At 50.8% G+C, this 27,677-nt stretch overlaps 1 protein-coding gene across 1 annotated transcript in view; it reads right to left on the bottom strand.

The window, feature by feature from the left end:
- ASTN2 (astrotactin 2) overlaps positions 1–27,474 on the bottom strand; it is a 433,335-nt gene extending 405,861 nt beyond the window's left edge. The window contains exon 1 of the mRNA XM_067309282.1: positions 27,138–27,474. Within this exon, the coding sequence (XP_067165383.1) occupies positions 27,138–27,474 (337 nt within the window). The remainder of the gene's footprint in view (positions 1–27,137) is intronic.
- Between the last annotated feature and the right edge of the window lie 203 nt (positions 27,475–27,677).

The following is a 27,677-nucleotide window of genomic DNA, read 5'->3' as shown; positions in this document are numbered from 1 at the left end:
TGTAAACTGAGGCCCATGACACAGCTTTCTTCACTAGCATGGCACTAGACATAACACTTCACCAGGAGGATCTTCCAGATAGCCTGATGCAGACCTCATCAAGTGGATGCAAAAGATAAAGTATCCCATTAGCTGATGACAACCTGTATGATCAGAGAATTCACTGAGACCTAAGGGAGAGAAGACTGTGGCTAGAGGACATGGGACAGTATGATCTTCCCTTCCCTGCAAGCACATCCTGTGGTCAGTAGCCTGAGATGACTGAGGAATGGGTTCTGGATTCTTTCTTGCACAGCTGCTACATCTCTGCTCCCAGGCCTTAACCTCTGTTTTACTATCTCCTTAATATACAGCCCACCCAGTTGTGCAGGGTGTGGGGGGGTTTCTTTTTTCCTAAATAAAAAAAAAAGTTTTGTTTTGTTTTTTACCCTAGTACCTCTCTCAGAGAATGGAAATCTGATTACTTATTCCTTGCATACTGCAGGGCTTTCATCCTAAATTATCTTAAATCTTTGTCGAGCCAGACACAGCAAATAAATTCTTGCTTCCAGTGATGTCCTCTCCGTCATAAGAATACGGTGGGCCCAGCATCCCGTTGTCCTGAGGGCACTGGGAGCATAGGCTGCAACTGCTGTGGTCCGTGCCACTGTCTCCTAGGCAACAAGCAATCCCAAGAGGGGAAGAGCATGAGAGCCCAGGGGAAAGATGTGTTTCCCTAGCTGAGGGCAACCCTGGCAAATTAGCATCTGTGCACTCAACTGCATTCTCAGCTATGGCATTTAGCCTTGTGGAAAGGAATGAGGGAATCAGATAAGAGGAAGCAGGGATGCAGAGGAAGATAGATGCTTCTATTCAAAGGCATCCTTCTCATGTCCCACTCCCTCTTAGAGAAGTTCAGCAGAGAGGCCTCCTTTATTTGTAGGAAGCAAAACACAAGAACATTATTACGGCCTGTTGTTGCCTTCTGGCAATTTGAGTATGGGAGAGAGCACGGACGTGACCAGGTCTTCCAGTAGGAGGCTGTTCCCAAAGACTCAAAAAGGTAGAAGAGATTATAATCACTCAGCACGACTGCTGCCTGACAGTGGCCCACTAATTTCGAGACTTGTGCTTTATTTTCAGCCTGAATTTATCTACTTGTAGCTTTCAGCTACTAGATATAGTTATGTCTGGGTCTGTAAGGTGGGGGCTTTGCTCTGAACAGCCTTATGTTCCTTCCCAAATACAGAGAGCTGGTCATCTAACATTATTTTTCCCAAGCTTTCACACAGAACAAAGCCACAGAAGTGTGCCTCGAGGATGTGCCTCTTTTTACAAAGGGAAGGGATTGAAGTGCAAAAAAGAAAATAATTTCCAAGCGCCAAGCCAGGTTCAGCAGGGCTCAGCCGTGCTGTGTACTGGCCTCCTCCCTCCCTTCACACAAAAAGACTGACCCAAGGCAGCCTTACACTAGGTGCTTGCTTATCCAAAGCTCTCCCTGTCTGTTAGAGGTCACCGCTCCAGGAAAAATACCACCTAAGTTAATTAAGCCATAAAGTACCAGGAAAACTACATCAGAGATGTGTGGTGACATTCTTCAAAAGCTTAAGTTGTATTTACTTGGTGAAAATTTGCGTTTTGAATCTCTTAGTACACTCTTAGCAGAGCTGGCCTCCAAGCTAATTTCAGCCAGGTGTCATCGCTCGGCCAGACTTCCCACAGCACTTCCCACACCTACATCACTCCCCGTAGCATGTCCAGCAACCTCCAGAAAATGGAGGTTTTCAGATACGGAGGATCCAGCTTCTAAGTAACAACTGATTAGACAAAATTGCACTAACAGCCAGGGCATGAGATTTTCATAGACAATTAGGAAGCTCATCCCATAAAATCCCTACACAGATGTACTTCTAAAAGATCCTGCTCTTCCACACAGACGAAAGGGGCAAACAGGAGATGCCCTGCTCCCCAGAGCATCCAAAGCAGGAGGCATTACCTGTACCAAGTCACTTCACTGCCCAAACCTCCTTGGAACCAAGTCACTCAGGGTTTCCATCACTTGAGCTTCCTCCTTGATCCTTATCTCCACCTGACACCGGCTAGAGAACAATATCCACCAGGCTAAAGCCTCAAGCTCTGGACACTTTTCCTAGAAGCTGTGCAATAAGCAGAACAGCAGCAGTACTTCTTATTTCACGGAAAAAAAAAAAAAAGTGGGGGAGTAGAAGACCACAGCTCTGAGATTGCAGAGCCAAATATGAAACAGCAGGAGAGAAAGAACTCTACTCCAAGTCTAATTGGGGGTCAGCCAATATAGAAAGCAGCAAAGTATAATCTGAACAGGTCAAGCCAATGCAACTTCCTTAAGGGATGGTAAAAAAGAACCATGCTAAGCAACCTGGCAGTATTATCTGCACAAGAAAGCCTTTAAAATAGATGAAGGTGATTTAGAGGGTCTAATTTCAGCGGATTTTCAGAGAGCTTATGATAGAAGTGCTTCATAAAAGATTAAGGAAAATAAATGGCTACTCTGTAAGGGGCACAGTCAGGCATGGATTACAGTTGGCTAGGCAAAAAGAAACAAAGACAATACTTCCTAAATTGAAAAGAGGTTAGTAGGGGCCAACTGCATTAAAGAAACGTTTCAAGAAGTGGGTGGCGAGTTGCAGCTTGAGGAGGATCTCGGGGAGCTTCGGTTTGCTGAGGCAATGGGGCATGAGAAACTCCAGGTAGATCCATTACACACCACGGGAGATGGATGATGAAATTCTGTTCAGACAATTAACACATTCTGCACGTGCTGATCTAAGGTGGTCACAATCAGTCCCATCCATTCGGTGCCCATGATGCATTCGGGAGTCAGATTTCAGAGAAAACAGTGTCCTGTAGGGCTCAGCATTTTAGAATCAAATTGGACTGCTGCTTTCCGGAAAACAGAAGGTAGATTTACTGAACAATGCTGATCGAGCCCCACATTTAAATTGCTTCACCTTACATACTGCTGATAGAGGAGAATCCAAAGGTGAATATCGAAGCCAGCTCCTGTGGCAGGATGTGTCAAGAGCTCTGAACGCATCTGGGCTAGAAGAGCCAGATGCATCTCAGCTGAAGAGTTTGAGATGGCAAAGGAGACTGTGAAGCCCTATCACAGCCCTGCTTCTGATAACAGATATGTAGGAACGGAGGTCCCCGCAAGGAACAGAACTGCATTTTAACAGCTCTAAATCAGGTAACTTCACCATCTCACAGGAGCTAAAATCATTACGGCTGAGCTGTGCACATGCATGCGTGTACATTTTTAAGAATCTAGTTGATTTTGAGTATCATTATAAATCTCAGTACAATCAGAGGCTCACTGCTCAGCCCTGCCGTGAGTGTCCCAGGGTAACTGGGAACCATCCCTCTCCAGGACAGGGGTCTCCTTTGGAGCACGTGGGCACAGGCTCACCCTTACAGGCATATTATAGGTGTTTTAACTCTTCAGATGAGCATCTAAAAAGAAGGAAAAGGCACTCCATGGAATACCTGAAAGCTAGTTAATCTCCTGCAACACCTCTCCAAAGAAAGGTGTGAAGACAGGAGAAGCCCTTAACTCCACGGTGTATCGTTTTCTAAACTTTGGTGAAACAGGTACTCCCAGCCTGACCAGCACTGACACCTGGCATGATCAGATCCTCCATCTCCGATTCCCAGCTGGAGAGGAGCTAGACACCAGCCACGCTGGCTCTTCTCACCCGGCCGCTCTTACCATGCTGGAGGCTGCCCCGTTGCCTGCCCCCAGCCAGCCCTTCGTTTCGCAGGAGCTGGAAAGCCGAGACGGGATCCAGCTCGTCCACGGTACGCTCTGCCCGAATTGCCAGGTCTTTGCTGGTGACCAGGCACGGCATTATATTGCGGCTTTGGGGGAGGTTTTTAAGTTCCTTAAACTAGTTGTGAAAGCTCTTTGATCAGCTCATTCTAAACAGTAATTTTGTGGTAACCAACTGGGTATCCGAAATGCAGCAATTTGCAGCTTTTCAATGCCTATCGCTCTATCTGCCGCCTCAGAAGAAAAGTGGGGCTCACTTTGCCTCTGAGGACCGCTTTTCCCAAGAAACGCCCTGGTGAGCTACCCACAGGGACATCATACACACATCTTTAAGCTGAAAAAAAAGGGATTCCGGCTACACACAAACACATGTATATTTGCCTGCAACCAGCAAGTGGCCAAAGGACACCTTAGAAGCTCTTCTGACATTTAAAGGTGAGCTTACTGAAGCATTAGGAGATGCGGCTCCACACGGGACACACTGCCCAGCGCAGCCTTACCCAGAGGCACGGTCTGGGCCAGCCGCCCCTCCGCAGGCGGCAGGGCCAGGCCGAATCGAGGCTTTCGCCTGCCTTTCGTCGGCAGCGAAGGAGGAAACGTTCGCTCGAGGCCTGTTACCATCATGGATGCGCGCGCGCGTTTGGGGGGCCCCGTGCCTACCCCAAAGCCTCTGGAATACACCCGCCACAAGGAGTGAGTGTGGAACCCGTCTTGGAGGCAGTCCTGGAAGCTGCTGAACAAGTATTTGGCATAATTGGGGGGGGGAGAAGGGGCTGACAGCTCATGCAAGAAAATTAAATTGAAGAGAAGCTGGTTCAGTGCTTTTCATTAATGACCCTCTGGGGGGGGGGGGGGGAGGAAATGTAATTCCCAAGTCTAAGTGGTTTTTTTTTGTTTTTTTTAAAAAGCACACATACAAAAAAAAACCAAAACTCTTTTCATCACGCGAAACTAACACAGAGTAAATCAATCAAACTCATCTCCCCCATGACAGGGGAGGACGCATCATTGAACAACACTCATCGCTCCCAGTTGGCGATTTCTCATCTCACTACTACGCTAGGAAACTCTCACAGTCGCGCCCCTGGGGCCGCGGCAAGGCTACTGCAGTTTCCCTCTGTCGTCCCATAGGTTTTTACCAGTTGCAAAATACCCTGAGTGATGCACTTCCCCTAACACCCCTGGGAGCGACAAATCAGTCCTTGGGCAATTTAAGGCCTCACAGTTTTTTCAGGGGCACAGGAGGGTGCCACAGTAGCAGCCTCTATGCACCTAACGAGAAGCTGTTCAGCTAAAACTTCCTAGAGGAATCCAGAGGCGGAAAGTGCCCAGCTTCCACGGGGCTTTTCAGCAGGAAGCACTAACGACATCAATCAGAAAGCCAGTAGAGCTGTGCACACCAGCCATCTTGTGGCACTTCTTCACCAGCCTCTCTAGCAATATCTAACAGCAGGAGCACGCTTCTGACAAACCCCGAGCAACGTGCTTCGTTCCTACGTACAAAAATGCATTAGGACCGAGATGTGTCATGCATCTCCTCAGCTGTTCAATCCAGGAACCACCGGGTGCACACACCAACAGCCGTTCTGCACCAGCCCTTCTCCATGAGTTGGGCAGCCTGCATTGCACTGGAGCTGCCTCACCCAAACATGGCAATGCCCAGAACCAAAGATGATGATCCGACTACAGATCGGAGACCAAACAGGTAAAACCAGCATTGCCACATCTCCATGCATACAACTGGGTGCTTCTTTAAAAGCGCTTCAAAATAAATGCTCAGGTAACCCACTCAAATAAGACAAAATGGCATGAAGCGTCCCCGGGTACAGAGGTACCCAGCATGGAGTCCTGTGAGCGGGGACTGGAAAGACACAGTCACTTAATGGATCTGACTTACTGGAAGGGCGCAAAAAAGTCAGTGCTCCACAGGGACACTGCCAAGAGGAGCTTCCCAGCAGCAGGCTCCAACTGGAGCACTCTGCAGCAGCTAACGCCAACACCTCCCCAACCCACGGGCTCTATCCTAACAAAGACGCAAGGGAAATTCAGGAGGGAACGTGCTTTCCAGTCTCTCTGCAGCTCCCTCTCAGCCAGAGCCAGCAAACTACGGATCGGTCAAATTGATGCTTCCATGCGTGTCCAGCATCTACTCTCTCTGCAAGTACAGCTAGGGAAAGCCCCTTCAAATGGGATTCCTCCCCACTGGGGTTTTTCCTCCAGTACAAATCTATTTAGAAAGAAGATAAAACATCTCCAGTTTGACTGAGGTTTTATTCAGAGAAAGCTCTGGCTCGGAAATAATTGCCGTTTGCTATAATTGGTGAGATGCAGGAAAGGAGGAGATACAAGTGGAGTCTGGTGCAATTTTGGGAGATTTGTTACACTTAGCTCACTTCTATCAATTTCAGTGGCTCAGACGCTTCTGACCTGTTGCTCAGCTTATTGTGAAAATGGCTTTTATTTACTGCACTTCCATTAAAAGATGAAATCCATGCATAGGGCTCACAGGGCAGAAAATCACAGTTTACGTCTCTGCTTATCTCCCTTCAGCGGCCTCAGCTCATTTTCACCCTGGCTCACTCCCAGCTGCTATAAAAAAAAATATTTCCCAGCACTGCTTTGAGTAGCCAAGCCCCTTTCCAGCCCACAGGGCAGGAGGTGCATTTAATTTTTAAGGGAGTGCTCAGGGCTGCAGCCATTGCATCAGCCCAAGCATGGAGGACAGAGGGGACGGACAGGGATGCTGTGATGCACGCAGGCTCGCTGCTCTGAGGGGACAGGACACCGCTGGTCCTTGTGCGGGAACATGGACTCTGCTGTGCTCTCAACCACCATGCAAGCCCTAGCCAGAGCTCTTCTGCTGCCAAAAATCAGCTCCCATCTGCTGTAACCTACAGAGATGGGAGAGGCCAAGGGAAGACCCATGTCACACGCCCGGCGAGCAGCAGGGAGGCAGGTGCCTGCATCCCTGGATTTTCAGTCCTTCCCTGTCTCAACTGCAAATCCTTCTCTCACTACAGAGCAGATGATCATCAATGCAGAAGCAGGCTCAAAGCTTCCTTCTGCACCGGTTCCCATCCCAGTACTTCTCACAGACACCACCAGAGCACTTCTCTCCTGAGCTGCAGCAGCAGCAAAAGCATCAGGTAACCTGTCAAACCTGCACATCTGCAAGAAAAGAGCAAGCAGCGATGGGATATAGGTGCCTCCTCAGTGCTGGCTCTTGTCTTGCACAGTAGACACTGCAAGCCACGTTAACCCATGCGACAGGGACAGAGGACCCCTGTGTAAGCAGCCAGAGCTCTCCCAGCCCTCATAAGAAGGTGTTTAATACCAAACATGCCATCCCAAAGGGTAGCTGGAGATGGCCCCCAGCATCAGCATGGAGTTGCTAAGGTTACCTCTTCAGCTGCCTAATTAGAGAAGCTGTCACTCTCTGGCAGAGATCAGAAGTGTGCATGCGGGGGAGAGCAGGGGAACTTTAAACAATGCAGATCATTTTTAGAACACAAAAGCAAAGACAAAACCCTAATTCCTAATGGGGCAGCGCACTACAGCAGCCGGACTCAACAGCAACATCCCCCTCTCCCACCGCCCAGCAGCTCAGCGAGCCGCCCACAGAAGGGACAGCAGCCTGCTAGACACACGTGCAGCTGTCTCAGCTCAGAGAAGCAGCAAATCCTACTCTACCTAGTCCATTCTCCACACCTCCACCCACCTATCCTCTTCTTGCTTTGGGTTTCCACTCAATCCCCTTTCCTCAGCTCTTTACGTACCACTGGCCCACAGCAGGGTAGCAGGAAAGGAGCCTTCCCACACACCCACGCAGGGATTTTATATCACCTTTTTAGTGCAAACAGCGAGCCCCTCTGGGCCCTCGCAGAGGAAACATTCTTGCTTAGTAGATAAGGAAGAGAGGTATAAGGAGGTGTACTCGCTTGGTCAAGGTCATTCCGTGAGTCAGCAGCAAAAGCCAAGAAGAGAATCCCAGAATGACTCAGAAGCCCTGTTTTTCCACCAGACCAATGTGCCCACTTGTTTATGCTTCCTTAAACTGTGGTCAAGTAAATATAATTGAAAGGAGATGCTTCGCCTCCCCCCAGCCTCTAATCCAGCTTCCCAACACACTGCTTACATCTCCCAACCAGATCCCCGATCCCATACCATCCTACCATCCTATCACGCAGCCCTCCTTTGCAAACCAACAAGCCCATCTTCTCCCCTCTAGTTCACTTTGCCTTGATGCAATTCCTCAGGAGAATCCTTTGCTGGAAGAGGAGTTACTGCAGAGCCACAGCCCCACATCAGATGGTTACCTTGGGCCAGCTGAGCCACCGCATCTTGTTTCAAGTCAAACAGCAACTGCGGTCTTTCTAGGAGCAGCACTCCCAAAGCATGCTGCTTTGCACGGGGCTTCTCTGCTCCACACTGTAAAATCTGTGCACATCAGAGAAACCCTGAGCAGCTGAAAGCTTCAGGCCGCACTTCTAGACTGCAGGGCAGGTCAGTTAACTTATCAGCTACCCTAATTACACAGTTTCGTATTTGCTCAAGGCCTCAGTTTTCCAAGGCCAGGAACCAGAGCGGGAACATGGACTGAGACACACTGAAAAATGAGATGTCTCAGCAGAGAGGGAACTCTGCTAGAGCCTCCCCTTGCTTTGAAGCACCCACGGGTGGAGTGCGCAACCTGCCTACGGCTGCCTTTGTGCAGCCAGCTCTGCACAGCCACCTGCCCACTTCCACCCCAGCTCTGGGAACGGAGGACTACTCCCCGAGGAGCTGCGAAGGAGAGTAGGCATGACTGCCACCGTCCCAGTACAGCGTGTGCTCCATTTTGGGAGTGCCACACACAGCATGTGCAGGAGGTATCCCATCCAGCATAGTCCAAAGGCTGGCAACTTTGGGAGAAAGAGCAGAAGTCATTCAGGCTTTGCGGTCAGGACTTCGAAGAAGGGAAGTAGCGCCATTCCTGGACAGCACTGTTGCTGGAGTGTTACTTTGCTGCTTCAGAAAAGTTTAAGAGCAGCAGGATAAAAAAAAGGAGATGAAGCCAAAAATGCAAAGAGATCCCTGGAGTTGAAACACTTGCCAAGTTTCTCCATAATGCTTCAAGACACCCACTCATCCTCCCCAAGGGCTTGTCAGACTCACATGGCAAAAAATACACGCTCCACACCCACCCAAACCCAAAAGAAAGGACCTTTAAATAAATCTGGAATTCAGGGCTGGCAGGAAGACGAAGTTGGGGGTGGAAGAAGAATTTTTGGTGTCTATTTTCTAACGAAGGAACTGCGTGACAGCTCTTCTACAGCAGTCCAGGCTGTGTGGCCCTGTAACTCACACAGCCCCCTCAGACATCACACTAGATTGCTTTTAATTACAGGGCACATGCTCGAAGGCCTCCGGGTATCTAAGAGAGCACAATAGAAACTAGAACTTAACAGAAATAAAAACCCATCACCATGCGCCAATGCATTTAGAAAGCCATGGAAAAGAGCACCCCAAGAAGAGAGGCTGCAGGTCACTGACCAACTATGCTGCTTGCCACCCCACCCCAATGGGAGCTGCAGGCAGCTGGCAAAGAGGAAAGGGATGCTTAGTACAAGCCCAGGAGAAACCCTGGATATCTTCTTCTATTCTATCCCCTTCACAGCGGAGCACAAAAGACTGCTCTGTGCAAGATGCCATGAAGGGCCCCAAGAGATCGCACCTTAAATAGGCAAGTGGACAGCAAAGGCAAACGGCCGCGGAGCAAGAGCAGCCAGCCCAGCGGCGCTCCTGTCAGAGCCAGGGGTGGCCGGCTCCCCTTCATTCATAATTGAGACCGTACCATTTGGCTAATCCATTATGCAGATGCCTGCTAAACAGCTGTGAAAAATTTGTTTTCATTCGTGAGCTTTCAGACCAACTCTAATCGCAAGCAAATGCTGATAAGGTTAGAAGCGGCAGGAAGAGCGCGTCAGCGGACGAGGACACAGCTCAGGGGAAAGGAAGGGGCCAAAAGGCGCTGGGGCTGCATGTGCCCAGGCTCCTGGCTCCATCAAGCGCTCCTCATCTCATGCCTTTTTCCAGTCATGCTTGCTGCACCTCTGATTCATCAGCTGCCATGGAAGGAAACTCTGGAAAAAAAAAAAAAAGCATCCAAAGGGGCAAAGGTCCCATTACTGCTCCCTCCATGCTGGGCTATGCAGAGTTCCTCTTGCCCAGTGCGCACCAGTAACACCAACAGCATTGCGACCCACTCACTTCCACCACACTAGACACAGGATCGCTGGCACCACCGTCAAAACCCGTAGTGCTTTGAAGTGTGTTGATCAGTCTTTGGGCACAGTCGTGTTTGGTTAGGGCCAGGGAAAGTTTTATCAAGAGTTCTCTTTTAAAATATATATATATATTTTTTCCACTAATGTGTCAGTTTAAGATTATAAAAATACTTTCAGCGTCACAACTCCCCTTCAGCATTTTCATAACAATGCTGCAATTTCTGCTTCAAAACATCATTTCAAATTTATTGTTCACACATACACTGAACTTTAAAGCTCAGAACTCAACCAAAGAGTTGTGATCAAACTGGAACAAGTCTTTCTTTAATCAAAGACAAGTTTTTTCTTTCATCCAGTTCTAATTAACTGAGAGAGTTCTCCCCCCGCACAAGCCTCTGGTCAGCACTCGGTGCGTCCTTTAGACCTCAAAGGAAAATTTCCCTTCTCCCTCACCGCAGCCAAGATACGACAGAGCAGTCGGCGTAACAAGCCGAAGTGCCCCATTCCCGTTGGGGGTCACTTTAGAGCCTATTCCCCTAACCAGGCCCACTGGGTTACACAAAGTGTGATTCACCATTCATTTCCCTAAGAACCAACTGGAAAGACAAGTGGTTCAGCTTGGAAAGCTATTTTCCCCTTGGTGAATGGAAGCATTGTGTAATGAAGCATCCTGCTCAACCAAGGAGCTTTCCAGACAGGCAACCATGATGGAGGTGCAAGAAGGAGACACACCGGAGCCCTTCGAGAGCTGGTGTGGGACTCTCTCAAGCCACACGCTCCTTATTGCGGCAATGGACAACCAAGTGCCTTAAGCCATCACCCACCACATAAAGGACATCCATCCGTGATGGGAACAGCACTATCCCCATTACAGGAGTGCCGTCTGCATTTTGGAGGATGCACTGATAGCCTCCGAATCACAACAGGAGAGGAAGGGCATGGCTGTTAGAGGCAGGGAACAGACCATCATCCGAGGACTGTTCTGGCAGGCTGCATGTGGCCTCTAAGCCAGGAGTTCCTCACATGTCTTAGAGGATTAAAACGAACTCCAACACCACAGATGGCCCATCTGTTCACATTCACGCAGAAAACCTTGGAGTTACCTCAACTTTTACCATTACAAATGCATGCCCATGCACTGGACTGATTTGTATGTCAAACGGTGCCGTTAGGATCCCAGAACATCCTGCAGCCATGATTTAGGCCTATTGGTGTCTTATGGCCTGAAATCCAGTTTTGCAACTGAGGAAACGGAGGCCCACAAACCCAGACTGCACAAAATAAGTTACCAGCTGCTGGAAAGCAGAAACAAACCTCCGTGGGAAGCTAGATATACGCCTGCCCTATTTCTTGCCTTCTGCTGGCCACCATGGCAGACAGGGTGCCAAACTAGTCAGGTCTGGATCTCCCCCCTTTAGGCCATTCCCAGGATCCAACCTTTCCCCTTAACTCAGTTCATGCCAGGAATAACGTCTCTGTGAGCAATTCCCTAACTGCTGCACATATTTTAATAGACTTGGAAGAATATGACCACAGAAAAGGCTGGGGAAAACACTCTTCACTGCCTTTACTAGTCAAATTAAAACTGTAACTTGTTCCCCAGCCTGGTCCACAGCACCTCTTCTCTTGCCCAGTATGATTCTGGGTCTCATGGGCCCTCCAACTGCCAGAGATGATGCAAGAACTACCATTAAAAATAACAGCTGTTCTTGAATCCAGTTCTTCCCCCACCCAACACCAGCAAAACAAGCAGAACATTAACACTTCTTGGCTCACCCCTAGGTGCCTTCAGAGAAGTTTTACAGAGAGACAATCAGAACAAGCAGCAATAAAAACAGTAATAACCCCACATCAACAAATAATCCTTGCCTTTTATGCCCTTGCCAGGACATAAATATGCTACAGCCAGGACATAAATTTTACCTCCCTTCCCAGTCCAAGCACCCCCATTAACAGGGCCTGGGAGTTGCTGTCCCATACCTGCTCCTTGGCAGAGAGAGGCTTCAGGTAATCTGAGACACCTTTCCCAGGGGTGCCGACCACAGAGTTGCTTCAGATGCCTGCCAGCTATTTCACACACAAATTTGCACCATTCCTGCTGAAGAGAGGCTTTGCAGATCAAGAGGCACTAAAAGGTTTGTTTTAAATGACTCGTTGCACACCATAAACCAGCAGGGAAGCCTGCCAAGGAGACCAGACCAGCCAAACACGGGGAACACAGTTTTGGGGAGGTAACACAGCTGGAAGACGCAACAAGAGAAAGATCACTCTGGAGAGGGAAGGCTCTTCTCACCGGGCCCAACTTTTCCTCGACATCCCCTAGGCAGCCCCTCTATCGTATCTCAACACAGAGCCCACCCAGGGCTGTCCTTCAGGGCTGCCAGGCAAGCTTAATCGGTGGGAGTGTTGCAAACAGGATTTTTTTTCTGTTTTGCATTTAAGTGGCTCATTGAAAGACACTGTAAAACCCTTCATCATCAAGGAGGGGAAGATTTTATGACAGTATTTAACACAAGTCCGGGCAGCAGTGGAAACCTCCCCCGGCACACAGGGCTTCTGGTGGAGCCGGCCGCTCTGGGCTGCTCAGGAGCACCCGGCACCCAAGGGTGGCCAGAGACAGAGACACTGACATTGTCACTGCACCTGCAACTCAGAGCTCGCATCCTGCCCAAACCACAGCTCTCATCCTTATTCCCACATGCCACTGGGCTGCAGTATATTAAAGAACAGTTTGACAGTTAAGCAGCAAAGACAGCTACTACGAAAGCAAAATAAAACTTAGTACAGCAAGGAGCAGCGTGTCTGTCTTGCAAACCACTGCTCTAGCAAGACCCCAAGCTGGCTACGAGCAGCCCCTACAGGCAGAAGCCCCGACCTCCTCCCAGGCTGGCATGCCGCAAGACAGCGGTTTTCCCCTTCCAAAGCAGCAGCAGCCAGAAACGCAGGAAGGACAAATGCGCTGCTTGTCTGGAAAGAGCAGAAACCTGGAGAGTAGGAAACAGCAGCGCTGGGATACGATGAGACATAAAGCAATGTAATGGAGTTGGTGTTTTCAAGCAGCTCCAGTTTCTTAAATTGTGTTAAAAGACAACACTGTAGCTATTTAATTAAAAACACATTTGTAGTTCCTATGATTGTGTAAAAAATAATAATAATCATCACTAGAAACACACGGCTATTGAGCCAATAAAACAAGGGATGTAACTGCCACAACTACAGTAAAAATGACCACAAACTTCTATTGCCTTTTTGAAATCCAATCAATTTTGAAGGCTCTTAATATCCAGGAACCATGAACGAAGCTAGCAATCTGCATCCTGTTCTCTGTGGCAGTGTGACCGCTGCTGAGCTCATCTCCATAACCGAAAAGCTCAGAAAGGGCTCCTCAGCTCAAGACACATTTGGAGGTACCACCAGGACAGGGCTCCGGGAGGCAAGGCGGATGGACCTGCAGGGGGTAACACCTGGAGCTCCTCAGGGAAGAAGCATAAGAGCTTGCAGCCTTCAGTGCAAGAGCAAAAGGAAGAAAAAGCTGGCGTGCAAAGGGGAGAAGATTCCTCTTCTGCAGCACCTGCCTCTTCACAGTAAGGAAGAGCCCTGCTAAAACTGCTGCAGCCAAACAGCCTCATGCTCTGCTTGTCAAGCTTCAAGCCCAGGCCAGGGTACGGAGGAAAACGGGAAGGAAAGCAAACTCTAGTTAGAACACATACAACTCTTTATCCCATGCAGGAACAAAAAATAGATCACACACACATATATAAAAACTATATAAATATATACATATATACACATACATTATAAAGCTTTTCCCCAAACCAGCCACTATGGCAGTGTTTGCAGCACTAATCCAGGAACGAGAGAATCATGATTTTGAGGTGTCCCTGCTCGATCCCAGGGGCACCCACAACAATTCCCACACCCAGAAACATTACAAAATAACCTCCCTTGCTGGCGCATGGTCTCCTTAATCGTGCAACTGTCAAGAGCCAGCGTTGCAGGCACCTCAGCTCTGTCAGCACTGTACCTCCTTGACGTTCTGGGCACCAGGATGCATTTAACGGGAAAAAGTTAAGCAGTTTTTGATTTTACAGTTTGCTCATAGCCTACATTTCAGGAGCTACACAGTATGGAAAAATGCATTTCATAAAGAAACTGCTAAACAAAGCAGGCTAAGTGCGCACCACTCCACACAAAAATAGAATCAAGCTCATCTCAGTTTTTTCAAGCATATGCCTACGATGATCGCTCACATTTAACACTCCTTACCCCACTTTCGGTTTTGATTTTTAGGCTCTGTCCCCAGCAACAGCAGCTTCAGACTCCTACCACTGCCCGCCAAACTCATCTAAACTGGGAGCGCGTGAAAACACGAGCGCGGGGTTGAGCAGAGGCGGGGGGGGGGGGCTGCGGTGCCTCCCCTTGCTCCATGCTGGGTTCGGTGGAAGGCAGCAGCAGCCCGTGTCGCTGATGGCTGCGGCACGTGGACGTGCCATCATCAGCTGGCTCAGCGACGGTCCCTGTGGTGTCACTTCTGAAGGGGGCAAAAGACTCGCACCCTGTGTACTTCAGCAGCCGCTCACACTGTCCCTCCCAACGGCTGCCCCAGCAGCCACCCCTGTGCCCAGCAGCCGAACTCTGCCACCGTGCTTGCGCCCAAAAGCAATTTCTCAAGCCCTCAAACTTTATTATCCAATTTCTTGGGGCTGCACGGAGGGCATTCCCCTGTGAGTGCTGCTTCTGCCAACATTCAAAGCAGTTGAAGCTGTGCGAAAGTAATCCCCACCCACATCTACTGCCCCAGGAAAAATATTTTCCCCCTATTTTTGCATAACAACCAGCTAACATTGTTTTCCTTTTTCTCCCAAGAAATTCTGGCTCAGATGAAACACCAGGCACAGCGCTAGTCCGAGATCAGGTTTCATAAAGTTACGCGTGCAAGCAGGAGTAGGAGGGGGACGTGTTACCGCAGAGATTAGACCGCAGCCTCTACTGATAGCATTCAGTCACCCTGGCAGGCTGCAGCACACCGAGTTTGTAAAGCTCCTTGGGAATCCTTCAAGATGAAAGGTACAATATGATACGGCTGTATTATATCCATGGGCTTTGTTACAGTACACATTTCCTAGCATGGTTTTATTGCTAGAACACAAAGTTCAGCCGAGGCCCAGGGGCTCTTCAGGTGACAAATGCACCCCTATATCCTTCCGTCATCCCTACAAGTGATGAAAAATGCAAAGCCCCTGATGTGAACAAGGTAGTCAGAGCAGCAAGGACCCTTCCAGCAAGAGCTGGTGAAAACTAGCCAGCGCAGGTAAGGTCAACATCACAGCCCTCGCTGCTGGATGTGCCTTCAGCCTGCAATGCGTTTCACTGCCAGACATCCCTGCCCTGTCCCCAGAATGCCACTGCTGTGATCAGCTCCTCAGAAGTGTCCCTCCACTTCAACTGGACCTACAGCAAAGCCTCCTGAGCGTCCTGTCCCAAAGGCCATCACCTGCAAGGGCCAGGAGACTCCCCTGTGTTGAATCTACCTGAATCAAGTAGTGCCAAGCACCGGCATCGCCCATGAGACCCCAAGCTGCCCACCCAGAGATCACCTACCTAACCACCACCAGCCCATAACTGCTCGGAAAAGGGCCATTTACTGATTTACCTCCTTTAGAGAAACTCCATTCACAAATATCCACTGCAGAGCACCGAATCACCCGCAGGCCTTGGGCCTGGCAGGCTCTGCTGTCACGGGATTGCTGCCTCAATCCCGAATCGCAGACCTCCTCCTGCAAAATCCTACAAGACTGATGCAGGATGCTTGCCACATTTGGGAGGCCACCCTGGGGCTGGGGGATTGCAGGCCACACCAGAGCAGGAACAAGCACAAGCCCCAGCACGCAGAGGTAAACCCCAATGCATGCCTTGGCCCAGCTGTCCATCTGGCAAACTCCTGCCTACTCCTAGAAGAGAGGGAAGGAGCTGGTTTCTTATTCTTTTGGAAGCCTAGAATGAACTCTGATGCTACAAATGAGTTTGTACACCTAATGACCCTGGACTGCTCAGTTTGGATAGCACAAAGAGAAGGAGAACAACATATATCCATCAATTGCCTTTTGGATCACCACTCTCCTCCTGGTCACCTCTCTCTGTCCAGTTTCCCCCAAGACACAAGAGACTGAGCAACAAGGAGCAGGACTGCAAAGTGAACCAACAAGAAGGCTTTCAAAGCCTAGGAAGAATTCCCTAGGCAGATTACAGGGCAGAAGAAAGAGTTTAAACCCCTCAAATTTATACAGCAGAGAAGTACAAAGGATAAAAAGAAATGCGATGGGGTAGAAGGAAAAGGGACAGAGCAGGATGTCCCAGCTGCCCCTCCAAGCTCTCCAGGGCCACAGCCCACGCTGAGCCTGCCACACGGACTGCTCAGATCCAGAACGCCAAAGTGAGGGTTTTCCATCTCCCTCAAGTGCCGCAGAGCAGCCTGTGCGAGGAGCACTAAATAACAGCATTAAGTGGGAACGATCGGCAGGCACCTGCTGGGGTAAGCCCCTTTCCCTCCAGGAAGCCGGCTGAGTCGGAAACGGGCCCTCGGGGAGGCAGAGGGCAGATCCCACACTGGGTGTGCGCTGCGGGAGTATTTAATCAGGTTACCAGTATGAGCTTTTACCCCAGCTCCCGTCACACCCCCAGGCAGTAACTACAACAGGGACAAGGCAAGCGAAAGCGGAGTCGGAGGCATTTCAGCCTCGGCACGCAGACCCAGCGCGCTCCGGCCAGAGAAGACAAGCAGCAAGCCCTGCTCCTGGGCTGCAGCGAGCAAGCTCTGCTCCAGGTCCCCTCCCTGTCCCCCAGGCCCCTGCCATCCCACTCGAGGAGCCCCGCATTTGCCGTCACAGCACGCTGCTGACATGGGAGCGGTGAATCAAGAAGCTGATGTTACTGAACAGTTGGTTAGAGGTTAAAAAAATAAAATAAAATAAAAAATTCCTACACTGTTGCCAGCTCCTATTTTCTGCCACTTGATTCTGTATTTTAGGGATGTTCTGCACTCCCTGCTTCACCAGTAACTCCGGGACCAGAAAGAGCAGCAGGGAATGGATACAGGCTTTGAACGGCCTTGGGACAGACACCATCACAGCTGCAGCGGTCGGTCAGTCACACAGACACGCTGCAATGGCAGGTCACATAGCACGAACCCTTCCCTAGAGGGCAGCCCTACAGACTCGCCGGGGACCCCAACTTCTGCAGCACATCCCAGGGAAGGGCAGAGCGCAAGGCTCCACGCGCAGGCAAGGCCACCCCTCCTGCCCGACACACAGATAAAGGAGGGGAAAAAGCAGGAAGTGAACCGGAGTCCCAAAGATCTCCGCACAGCTGAGCTCTCACGAGGACGCCCACGCGTGCCAGGGCTCCCACCTCTGCCCGCAGCTCCGCTGCCGCACCACCAGCTGCGGTCACGGCTCGGCTGCGCTGGGCGCCGAGCGACAGCGGGACAAGCCCGGCCTTCAAACCCGTGGCCCAAAGGGACAAGGCAAAAACGACAGAGGGGGGAGAGACGGCGGTCGAATGGCTTCTGCGAGGCCACGCGACAGGGCAGCAGAGCTGGGAGCAAACCTCGAGGTCTCCAGACCCCGCACCCCAGGTGCCGAGTCTCTGAATCCCCATCTCGTTCCTTTGCTGCTCCGCTTTTGGGAGGGCGGATCTGCATCCGAAGTCAGTCCGTAGGGTCTTTCCAGCAAGGACAGTACCTCTCTATAGGCATCTCATCAGCGCTGGAGAAAGAGAAGGTATTAAATACCAAAATAACTCCTGGCAGGCTCCCAGAGCTTCAGAGGCGTGCCGAAACGAGGCATTCCCTCCACGGCTTGAACGCAGGCAAGCGTCCGCCCCCCGAGCCCGCAGCACGGCCCCGGCGGGAGCAGCGGCGCGGCACGGCGCCCGAAGGGGTGCTCGCCTGCGCTCCCGCTCCCAGGCGGCCCGAGCGGCCGCGCTCTCCACCCCCCCGGCGCCGCGCGCGCTGCTCCTCCCGACTGCAGCTCATTAGCGCAGCTGGCTGTGCAATTTATGTTTTATTCTCGTGCACTAGAAAAGCAGATGACAGTGCATCTGAGGTGCTAGGCCCCGCAGGTTCCCTCGCGCACGCGCGCTCCCCAGTGCGGCGCCGCTTTCTCTCCCTGCAAAGAGACGCAAAGCCAACCTTTTAGCAGGTCCAACAGGATGCCGGAGCAGTGCTCCGCAGAGACCACATCTCCGCGGGGTTAACGCCGGCCCTTGCCTCCCTCTCCTTAACAGGATCACTCCGTGCCTGTGCCTAAGAGCAACACCACCAGCTTAGCAATCTTCCTAAATACAGCAGTTACCAGGTGACTGGAAAAATCTCTTATACTGCTGATACTGCTAATGGAAAATTTCTCCCCTTTCTCTGCTGCTTTCAAAGCCAGCCGTGGTTTGGTACAGACTTCGTCTTGCACACAGACAGGACAGTTGGGAGCACAGAGAGGAGGGGTGCAAGACTGGTGGGGAGCAGCTAATGAGAAACGGAGGGGAACGCGTACTTCTTTCTTCCTCCCCATCAGCCTCCTCTGTCCACAGAGAAGGTCCTGGCTCCAAACCACATCTCCCCATCTTCTGCCAGGCAGCCAGCCCAGCCTCCTCCTGCCATCTCCTCGCTGCAGGAATTCCTCTTTCCTCCCCGGACCACAGCCAGATAAGCACTCTGGATGCATTCAAAGAAAGTGTTTTTGCATGGCACACAGGGGAGATGCCCAAAGGGATCAACAGGCCAAAATCATTGCATCACGATTTTTCCTACCCGTCTCCTTCCCAGGAGAAAGCCAGGAAGCTTGACCCAGTCAGTGTAGATGCAGGAGGCCAAGATCACTGTCTGTCCCTTCTGTTTGCCGTTCAGCTTCTTCAATACCATTAAGTGTCTCCATACTGTCTGGACACTGAAAACCTTAACCAAATTAGCCAAGACCTGAGCAGCAGCACAAGCATTCAATTCTTTTAAGTGGCACCACTTCTTGATCTGGTTAAATATAAAAATCATGTCTGCTTGATGCTGTCACCATTCCTACAGGCAGTGACAGAGGCAGGACTAGGGAACAGTATGGGAAGACTGGGCAAGGCTCATCATTCCCCATTTCAGATGGCTGCAACTAGAGGAGGGAAACTCCAGAGGCAAGTTGTGAGCTGTCCCTGCTGTACCGAGTGTGTTACAGATAGGACCAGCAACCCCAATGAAAGGTATTTCTGTTTTCTCCACTTTTCCCTTCAGTCTCTAACACCAATCTACCCCACATTCTGGGAGCCATTTTGCTGGCCTTTGGCGTGACAGTAGGTGCTTCGCAAGCCACCTGTGACTGTTAACATATGTGCTAAGGTAGTATAAAAATCAATATCTCATCTTTCCCATAAGTGGCATCAACCTAGTGTCTTCCTGTCCCAGATGATCCCAAGCCTGAATTCCTGTTACTCAGGTAACACCAAGAAAGCCCAAGGGCTCAGCTGGATTTCACAGCCAGCCAAGGCTGCACATTAGCACCACATCACTGAGGCAGCACAAAGGCTTGTCCATCAAACAGCCTGGGTTCAGTTTTAAGGGCTTAGAAAGGAAGAGGCAGCAAGTTGTGGAGGTAACGTCCATCTGTATTGTGGCACAGGTTTCCTAGAGCATCACTCATCCTCCTGGCCCCCAATGCACACAGAGAAATGCAAGTTCCCCACCTGACACTAAAGAAAAGGGCACTTTTTCCTCCAGATAAAGAGTGCAAATAAAGGTCTCTGGCACATCTACATCCTAAAAGTCCCCTCCCCTTGCATGGAAGGAAGTGGGGGAGCCAGGGGATCCCCAACTGCCAGCCTGCGCAAGCTACTCCTACCTTCCTATAGCCTGACAGTTCAGCTGCAGAATACAGGCTGCTTTCTCTATAGTTAATCTTCTGTTGCCACTAGCTGGTCAATACGGGTACTCTTGGAAAGCAGCAATTCCCTGAAAACAGTGTTTCATTCAGTTACAGGTTCCTGTTTTAACTAGGATTTTCTCCCCAAAAAGCATCCAAGAAATCCCTGCAAGTCCACATCCTCTTTGCTGGACAAGCTATGTTTGACCTTGTCTTGGGTGGGTGGGGGGGGGGGGGGGGAGCGGTCATCTGAGGGACTGACCCATTTTAATGCAAATTTTGTGGTTTCCCAGGACATCAAACACCTGTCACAAACACAGTCAAGGGTGAGGCAAGCTAGCCCAGCAGCAGGAGCAGTGGGCCGGGCTGGCAGATAGAGGCATGACAAAACTCCTGGCAGCATCAGTCACTCGCAGGACCATTCCCGTGGGCTGGCTAAGAGCTGGCAAGCAGAGCCTCACTGCCGGAGAAGTGCAACAGGTTAAAACCAGAGACCTTCACTAGATGCCAACAACCTTGTGCCGAGACGCCTGGAAGCCTCCCTGCTTCCCTGCCCCCAGCCTTTCTGGGTGTTACAGAGCCCGTCCTCTCCGCAGCCACAGCAGCCTAGAGCTCAGGACCACGTCACTGCTACAACCCTACCTGCCCCAGAGCATCTGCACACCAACGCGAGGCCAAGGGCCGGCCTGAGCCAGGCCTTCCAGGCTCTTTCACCTTCAGCTTCCAACGACAAGAACCCAATGGCCTAGGAGATTTAAGTGATCACATAGTTTCATGCAAGGGAGGGAAAAAAAAAGATAAATACATATAAAACCATAAGGTTTTTCTCCTTCCTCCTCCCGAAATTCTTTTCCACGGCAAATTCAAAAAGCTGGGGGTTTTGCTCGAAATGAGAACAGAGGCTTTTCCCCCGCTGGATTCTCTGCAGGACAACTGCTACCTCCATTTCTCAGAAGGATTAAGCTTAAAAAGTTTTCCCACCATTTTCTATCCCTGCAAGCCTCCTGCAGCATTGCAGAAGCTGCTCAAACAGCATCCATTAAAGCCATTATAAAAGGAAGAAAGAAGCAGAGGGAAACGTAAAACAAGTCGCAAACAAGCAACCGGAGCTCCTTGCGCTCCTGCAACACGGCAGCGCCTGTGCGAGGGCACGCGCAGAGGGGAGGGAAGTGGCAAAGCTCGGCTCAGGGCTTCAGACAAGAACAGAAACCTTGGGCTTCCTCACCCGCACGGAGCCGAGACAACTGTGCCTCTCCGCTGCCTGCGCCTGCCGTTCGGCTCCCCAGCACCATTTGCCGTGGCCAGCTGCTTGGTTCACAACGGTAGCAACAAATTAGAGAGAACAGACATTGACTTTTCCCACAGGGCCCATTCGCATCTTCTGCCAGGCCAGGCAGATTTTCAGGCCAAGAGCTACACGATCCCAAAGGCAGCTTGCTCGGGAAGCGGACACACGCACAGGCACCTTTCGCACATGCTTCTCAGCCTGTCCCTCCCGAGGGGGCAGCTCCCGTTACAAGGGGCTCGAGGGTGTCGCAGAGTCGTCCCCTATGCCCCTCCGATAAGTTTTGCAGCTCAGTAGGAATGAAAGTCCAGCATTTGCAGCGATAAATACAATCATGGCATTTGTTACTCATCTCTTTTGCTCCAGCACCCACCTCCTTCCCCAAGGCAGCCCGTACAACCCAGAGACCTCCTCCCAGATCATGCAGGCCAAACACGACGGCTGAAGGGCCTAAAGGGAAAGCGGCCCCTGCTCTCAGGTCTAGGACATCCCCGGCTCCTCATCCCAAGGGGCCTGCTGATGCATCTCATTTTCACTGTGCTTCCTCACTGGTGCTTTTGCTCAATTTTGATTCCCTCTGCTCATCTCTTGGAAGATGCTACTCTACACCTTGGACTACCTTGGGAACAGCCAGAAAAAAAACACCTCATCAGCCAAGCTTCTTGCCAAAAGTGCAATGAAGTTCTTCAAGTCTAGCAGGAGACAGTTAACAGAAAAGAGAGGTATTTAAACCAAACTGAAGTCATCTGCTTCTCTTTGCCATGCAGAGACAACCTAGTTTTTAGAAACTAGCCTGGAGAGAAGAATCCTCCTGCTTAGGGCAGCTGAAGTGTAACTAGAGAGTCTGACACCAAGAACTTTATCCCTCTGCTACCCACACGATCCTGCTCAAGATCTCACAGGCCAATACAAAGTAGGGCAAGCGCCTCAAAGAGCAGCGCTTCTTAAAAGCAGCATCAAAAAGCTCCAGTCACACCGGTGTTCACAGACTAACCCATCAGCTTCTCCACTCAGCTTTACAAAAATCAATTTCTTGACAAAAGCAAGGGCGGTAAGCAAGTATTTTTAAGAAAAGCAGTAAATTCAAACAATCTGGAGGGAAGTAAGCGCCTTCCCCTATTTTAATGCTTTCTTATCCTAAAGAGGAAAAAAAGTTCAGGTTCCCAGATGGCTTCAGGAAAAGTTAAGATATAAAATAGAAGAAGTGGCGCAGAACAGATGAGTAGATGGAAGAGCCGTACAGCTTCAAGAACCAGGGGATCACAGCGTTCAGGCTCCACGCAACGGAGCCGCAGTTAGACGCTGATAACGTAGGTGCCCAAGCACCTTTTCTGACAACCACAGAATCGAAGCACCCTGTAGCATTGCAGATGCTGGTCAAACAGCATCCATTAAAGCCATTTATGAGAAGCGTATAGTAAACTGCTCTTATGTAAGCCACTATTGGGTAAGAGCAGTGCTGAAAATTTGACTGCCTCTTTCTTTCTCTCTCTATATATATCTGCACACATATACACAGAGCTCATCTAAATTAGCTCAGAAGCTAACTGCTTCATTCCCTGAATTGCACTTAAAGCAGGCTACGCTGCTTGCAAAGCAGCTATTGCACAGAACACATGGCTGCTGACTAAATCAGGACACATACCTTTGAGAGACCTCATTGTACAAGAATAAAGTCAATGATAGGCTGCACCATTTGCCAGCGTAACACTAGAAGAACTAGAAAAAAAGCACCGCAAAGCATCAGTTGTATCCAAGGTTATGGAAAGGGCAGGATGCTTTTTCAGGAAAGGGGATGCACAGCTATTCATAATGCACTGGTGGCAAAGTTACATTTGTCATTTCCTGCCACCACTCCGCTGTGTAATTTTGAAGTAATGTAATTGTGGGATAGGGGGAGGAACATCCTTCTCGACTCTAATGGAAGACATTTAAAAAAAATAAAAAATAAAAAAAATTAGGAAACAGGGACACTGTGACACCCTGTTGAAGGGGGGACACTGAGCAAGCTAGAGCTTTTGACCGCTATTTTTTTGACCAGTAGCTGTAGGTCCCCTGCTGCAGTCAGGGAAGGACGAATCAAGGAAACAAAAGTTTTCTGACTCTGTTCGGGGATGATGAAATCACTCCCTCCTTGCCTCCACACCTGCTTTCAAGCGGATACACATAGGCAAATTCACTGCAGAGAGAACTCCAGGCAGGCTTGGGAGCGCGCGGAGCATCTCCAGACTCCCACCACCCCCTAGCGGGCTCGCACGCGCTTCCCGCACTCCACTCACGCCTTCTCACAACTCGCAGCTCACGCACACTAGTGGGGATGCGACCGACTTTCTTCTACACATGTGCCTTCAGCAACGCAAGCCGTTGAGCCAAGAACACAGAAGGAGTCGATCTGCATGGGAATTTCCCGACAGTGCTTTTTCCATTACGAAGTGTCAATTATGCATCAGCTCCAGCAGAAAAGGTTTCTCTGGCAGGCAGTTATAAAACTCTAAGCTCTCGCTTCCCAGCCTGAAAAGGTGGCAGGTCAGCAGTGCTCACCTGAGCTCGGGAGCTCAAGATTCACAGTGCATCGGTCAAACTAAAGTTGCGACTCTTGGATGCAGTGAGTGTCACGGAGTCCCCCGGCTCACACGTGGTTTTGAAAGAGATTTAGGCTCATCCCAAAGCAAAAAAAAACGGCAAGTGCCTAATATCTCAGTTATTCAGGGGATCAAAAGAGTTGCTTCCTACCTAGAAGAAGGAATTCTTCAAGGAACACCAATGCCAAGCACTGCATACCAGCCACTGACTCAAAGCATCTGTCTCCCTAACTCATTTTAACTTTAAACACCCTTCCCCCCCCCGCCCAAAGGCAGTTTCACACAGCTGCAGACAACGCTATGGCACCTGCAAACCTTTAGCTACAGATCTCTCATCTTCCTTTAACACAGAGGAAAGAGCGACAAGGGGCACAGGAACCACACCAAAACTGGGAGACCTATTACGCGGGGAACTGCTGAGCAGGGCCAGCACTACAGACTCTACCTCCCGGAGCTGCATCGCTTATTTAAACAAAGTCATCGCCACAAAGCAAGTCAATGTTTTATTTCGTGCCTCTTGTCCTGGCACGACTCTTGAGCCCGGTGGAGGGAGCCTGAAAGGATGTACAGCCAGCCAGGCCTCAGAAGTAGGTGCTTTACAAAGAAACCCATGCTCCCTGCGAGGCATGAGGAGAGTTGCCCAGCAGTCACTAACCACCCCCACAAAGAAATCGGACTCTTAAAATATAAAAATAAAAAGTTATTCCCAACTAACTTTACTTCAGAGTCCTTAATATCAGCAATGGGACTCAGAGGTGCCCCCTTAATGCTTCTTTTTTTGCAAAATTCCCTCCGGCATGCTGTTCAGAGTAGCTGGCCAGAGGTGCATGCTTTAGAAGGTCTTCCTAACACGTCCCTGTCCCCACGAAGCCAGAAAGTGATCTTTGCTAGCAACAGGAGCCTGGACTCGAAGACATTTAGAAACCTTCACCACTTCAGCTCTTAAATGTCCTCCCGAGCTCAGGCCTAGACACCTGCTAAGCACGTTCTAGCGACAAGCAAACATGTAACACCAGAAATCAGCTATTGAAAATTATTTTCATGCAGGGAGAACAAACTGTTGAAAGCAATCCCTGCCCGCGAGTACTGCATAACAATTCTACTGATCTCCCACATGTAACACTATTTTCACCTCCAAGAGCCCATGCCAGGTCACACACAAGGCAGCAGCAGCAGCTCTGGGGTCCCCAACCACTGCTGAACTTAGAAAAGGATGCAGCAAGAAAAAAGACAGAAAACTCCCATATTATTTATTGCACTAGAAAAATGAGTATACAAGGCAGCAGAAATCCTCTAAAGCACTCATCCAGAAAAGAGTTAAGCATTTCTGAGACTTGGTTGCCACTCCAGGAGACAGAAAAAAATGCAGCAAATTTGAAATATCAGAGCATCCACAGCAACTCATGAGCTAGACCTTGGGGAAGGACAAGTGTTTTACCTTCTCTTGAGGCAAGGTGCTGATTAATTTCAGAAATGTGATGAAGCCATCCCACCATGGGCAAAGCTTCCATTTATCTTCCGACACGCCTGACATCTGCAGCTTCAGGGGAAGAGAAGGGCACGTGTTGGGGTCTTTAGTCCATGAAGGGACAGCAACCAAAACAGTTTTGCAAGAGATATGGTACATATTTAAGAGTACGCAAATAATCAATATCCCAGGCAAACAAAAGAGAATTTTTTAGCCCGAAATATGGTCTCTCTACCAGCAGTTGCTCACAGAAGTAGGATTTGCCACACAAGATCATCTCTCTGATGTATCAAGACGAATTTCTCTCCTTAACATGAGCTACTACCTACACTGTACACAGAGGAGTTCTTTGCCTTATGATATATTTAGTCCAGTGTGCAATTCACACCCAGTCCCTGAAGAAACTGTACTCTAACCTGAAAATTCAGTTCAGCGAACCATGAAACTTCTCGTTACTTTTAATCACTGTAAGGTAAATGTCAATCCTACTGCATCGAATCTTTGATTTTCACTTTTATTACTTGAAATAGAGTATCTGGTTTGTTTGGGATTTTTGTGGTTGACCAACCATGTCTAAGGAAGCCAAACTGCAAAGCCAGAACTGAAGAGGTTCAGTTCAAGAAGCACCATCAACTTATTTGTTATAGGCATTCACGATGAGAAAGCTTCACAGAGGGTAAAATTAAAGGACCAGGAAATCCAATCATTTTCCTACTGTGGCACATCGCGCTCAGTGAAACAGTAGTCACTTCCCAAGGTAAGGGAATGGATTGTGCCTAGGTGTTTGCCGGGTGGCATGCGCGGGAAATATCTTGACATGCTAGATGCACACAAGGCAACACAGTGGAAGTCACAACGCAGTTGTGCGAAGCAGTATCTCAGACATGAAGTTAAGCTGGTACTCAAATTATCCTAGGTTTAGATACCGAAAAACAAGAAAGCTAGTGGATAAGGAGGAGCTATATTGAGATCAACAAAAAACCCTTCAGTGATCTGCACAGCAAACACCGAGCTTTCCACGCAGAATCCTGAACAGTTCACTCTTACCGAGTATAGCAAGGCAGATTAATGCACACGATAGGATAAGAGTGACAAGGTGCAGCTTGGGCACCCCAGCTAAAAAGACAAGACCAGGCACCAACATGAAAGCGCGACAACAAAAATATTTCCAGTCCCATTTTCCCCTGCCCCCCCCCCCAAAAAAAAGCTGAAATACAGAGAAAGTCTGCAGACATTCTGCAACAGACCCAGTAACTGGAGTTGCGCACGAAGCAAGAACGAGCCTGGAGCTTTAAGACCAAGCATTTATAAATTCAGGCTCCTGCTAGAAAAGCAGTCCCTGCTTTTCCGCCAGGCTCAGCCGTAGCTTCTCTAGGGCTAAGCATTTAAGTTGAAGTACAAGAGGCAGCACCCATCACTTCACAGCCTGAGCGGAGACGTTTCACTCGCAGGTCCTTTTTCTAAAAGGCAGCACAGCAGCCCTCAGGCCCTGCTTAAGGAACGCAGAACGCCTCCCCAGCAGAAAACAGGGGTGCACCAAGGGCAACGCGAAAAAGCCCGAAAAGACAACCAGGCTGCCGGTTACCGGGGACGGGGGGGGGGGAGCAAAACCCAGGCGCAGCGGCGTGACAGCCCTGGCGCGCCGGGAAGCCCGGGCGCCCCGTGACTCGGGGGCGCCGAGGGGCCCCGCGCCCGGCCGCCGCCGCGGGGAGCCGCCACGGGCGGCGCCGAGGGCCCGCAGCGGCCGCGGGGCCGGGGGGAGGCAGGCGGGCGTCAGGTGCGCCGGCCCCGGGGGAGGGGGGACACGGGACGGAGCGGACCGGACGGACGGGACGGGACGGGGGCCGCCCGCCTACCGAGGGTGAAGAAGGGCAGCTCCGTGTTGTCCAGGTCGTCCTGCACGGCGACGCGCCCGGGCAGCTCGTTGCGGACGAAGAGCAGCAGGCGGGAGTCGGCGGCGGCGGCGGCGGGCGGCGGGGCGCCGCTCCAGCTGATGTCGTTCTCGCGGAGCACGGGCAGCGTGGACACGGTGACCGTCTTCACGCGGCAGGGGCCGGGGGGCTCCCGCGACGCCGCCGCGCCGGGCCCGCCGCCCGGCAGCACCAGCACCAGCACCAGCAGCAGCGCCGGCGGCAGCGGCGCGGCGGCGGCGGCGGCAGCAGCGCGGCGGCGGCAGCGCGGCGGAGCGGCCATGCCGGGCCGGGCCGGGCCGGGCGCAGGCAGAGCGGCGGCCGGGCGAAGCGAGGCGAGCAGAGCCGAGGCGAGGCGCGGCGAGCGGCGCCGGGCGCACTGAGCCGCCCCAGCCCGCCGCCGCCGCCGCCGCCCGGCTCCGCCTCCCGGCCCGCCCCGGCCCCGGCCCCGCCGCCGCCGCCCGCCCTCGCCCCCGGCCGCGGGGA

The sequence above is a fragment of the Apteryx mantelli genome, chromosome 21 (assembly GCF_036417845.1).
Source record: "Apteryx mantelli isolate bAptMan1 chromosome 21, bAptMan1.hap1, whole genome shotgun sequence".
Lineage (NCBI taxonomy): Eukaryota > Metazoa > Chordata > Aves > Apterygiformes > Apterygidae > Apteryx > Apteryx mantelli.
The sequence above is the reverse complement of the archived record's forward strand: the minus strand, read 5'-3'. Positions and strand labels throughout refer to the sequence as shown.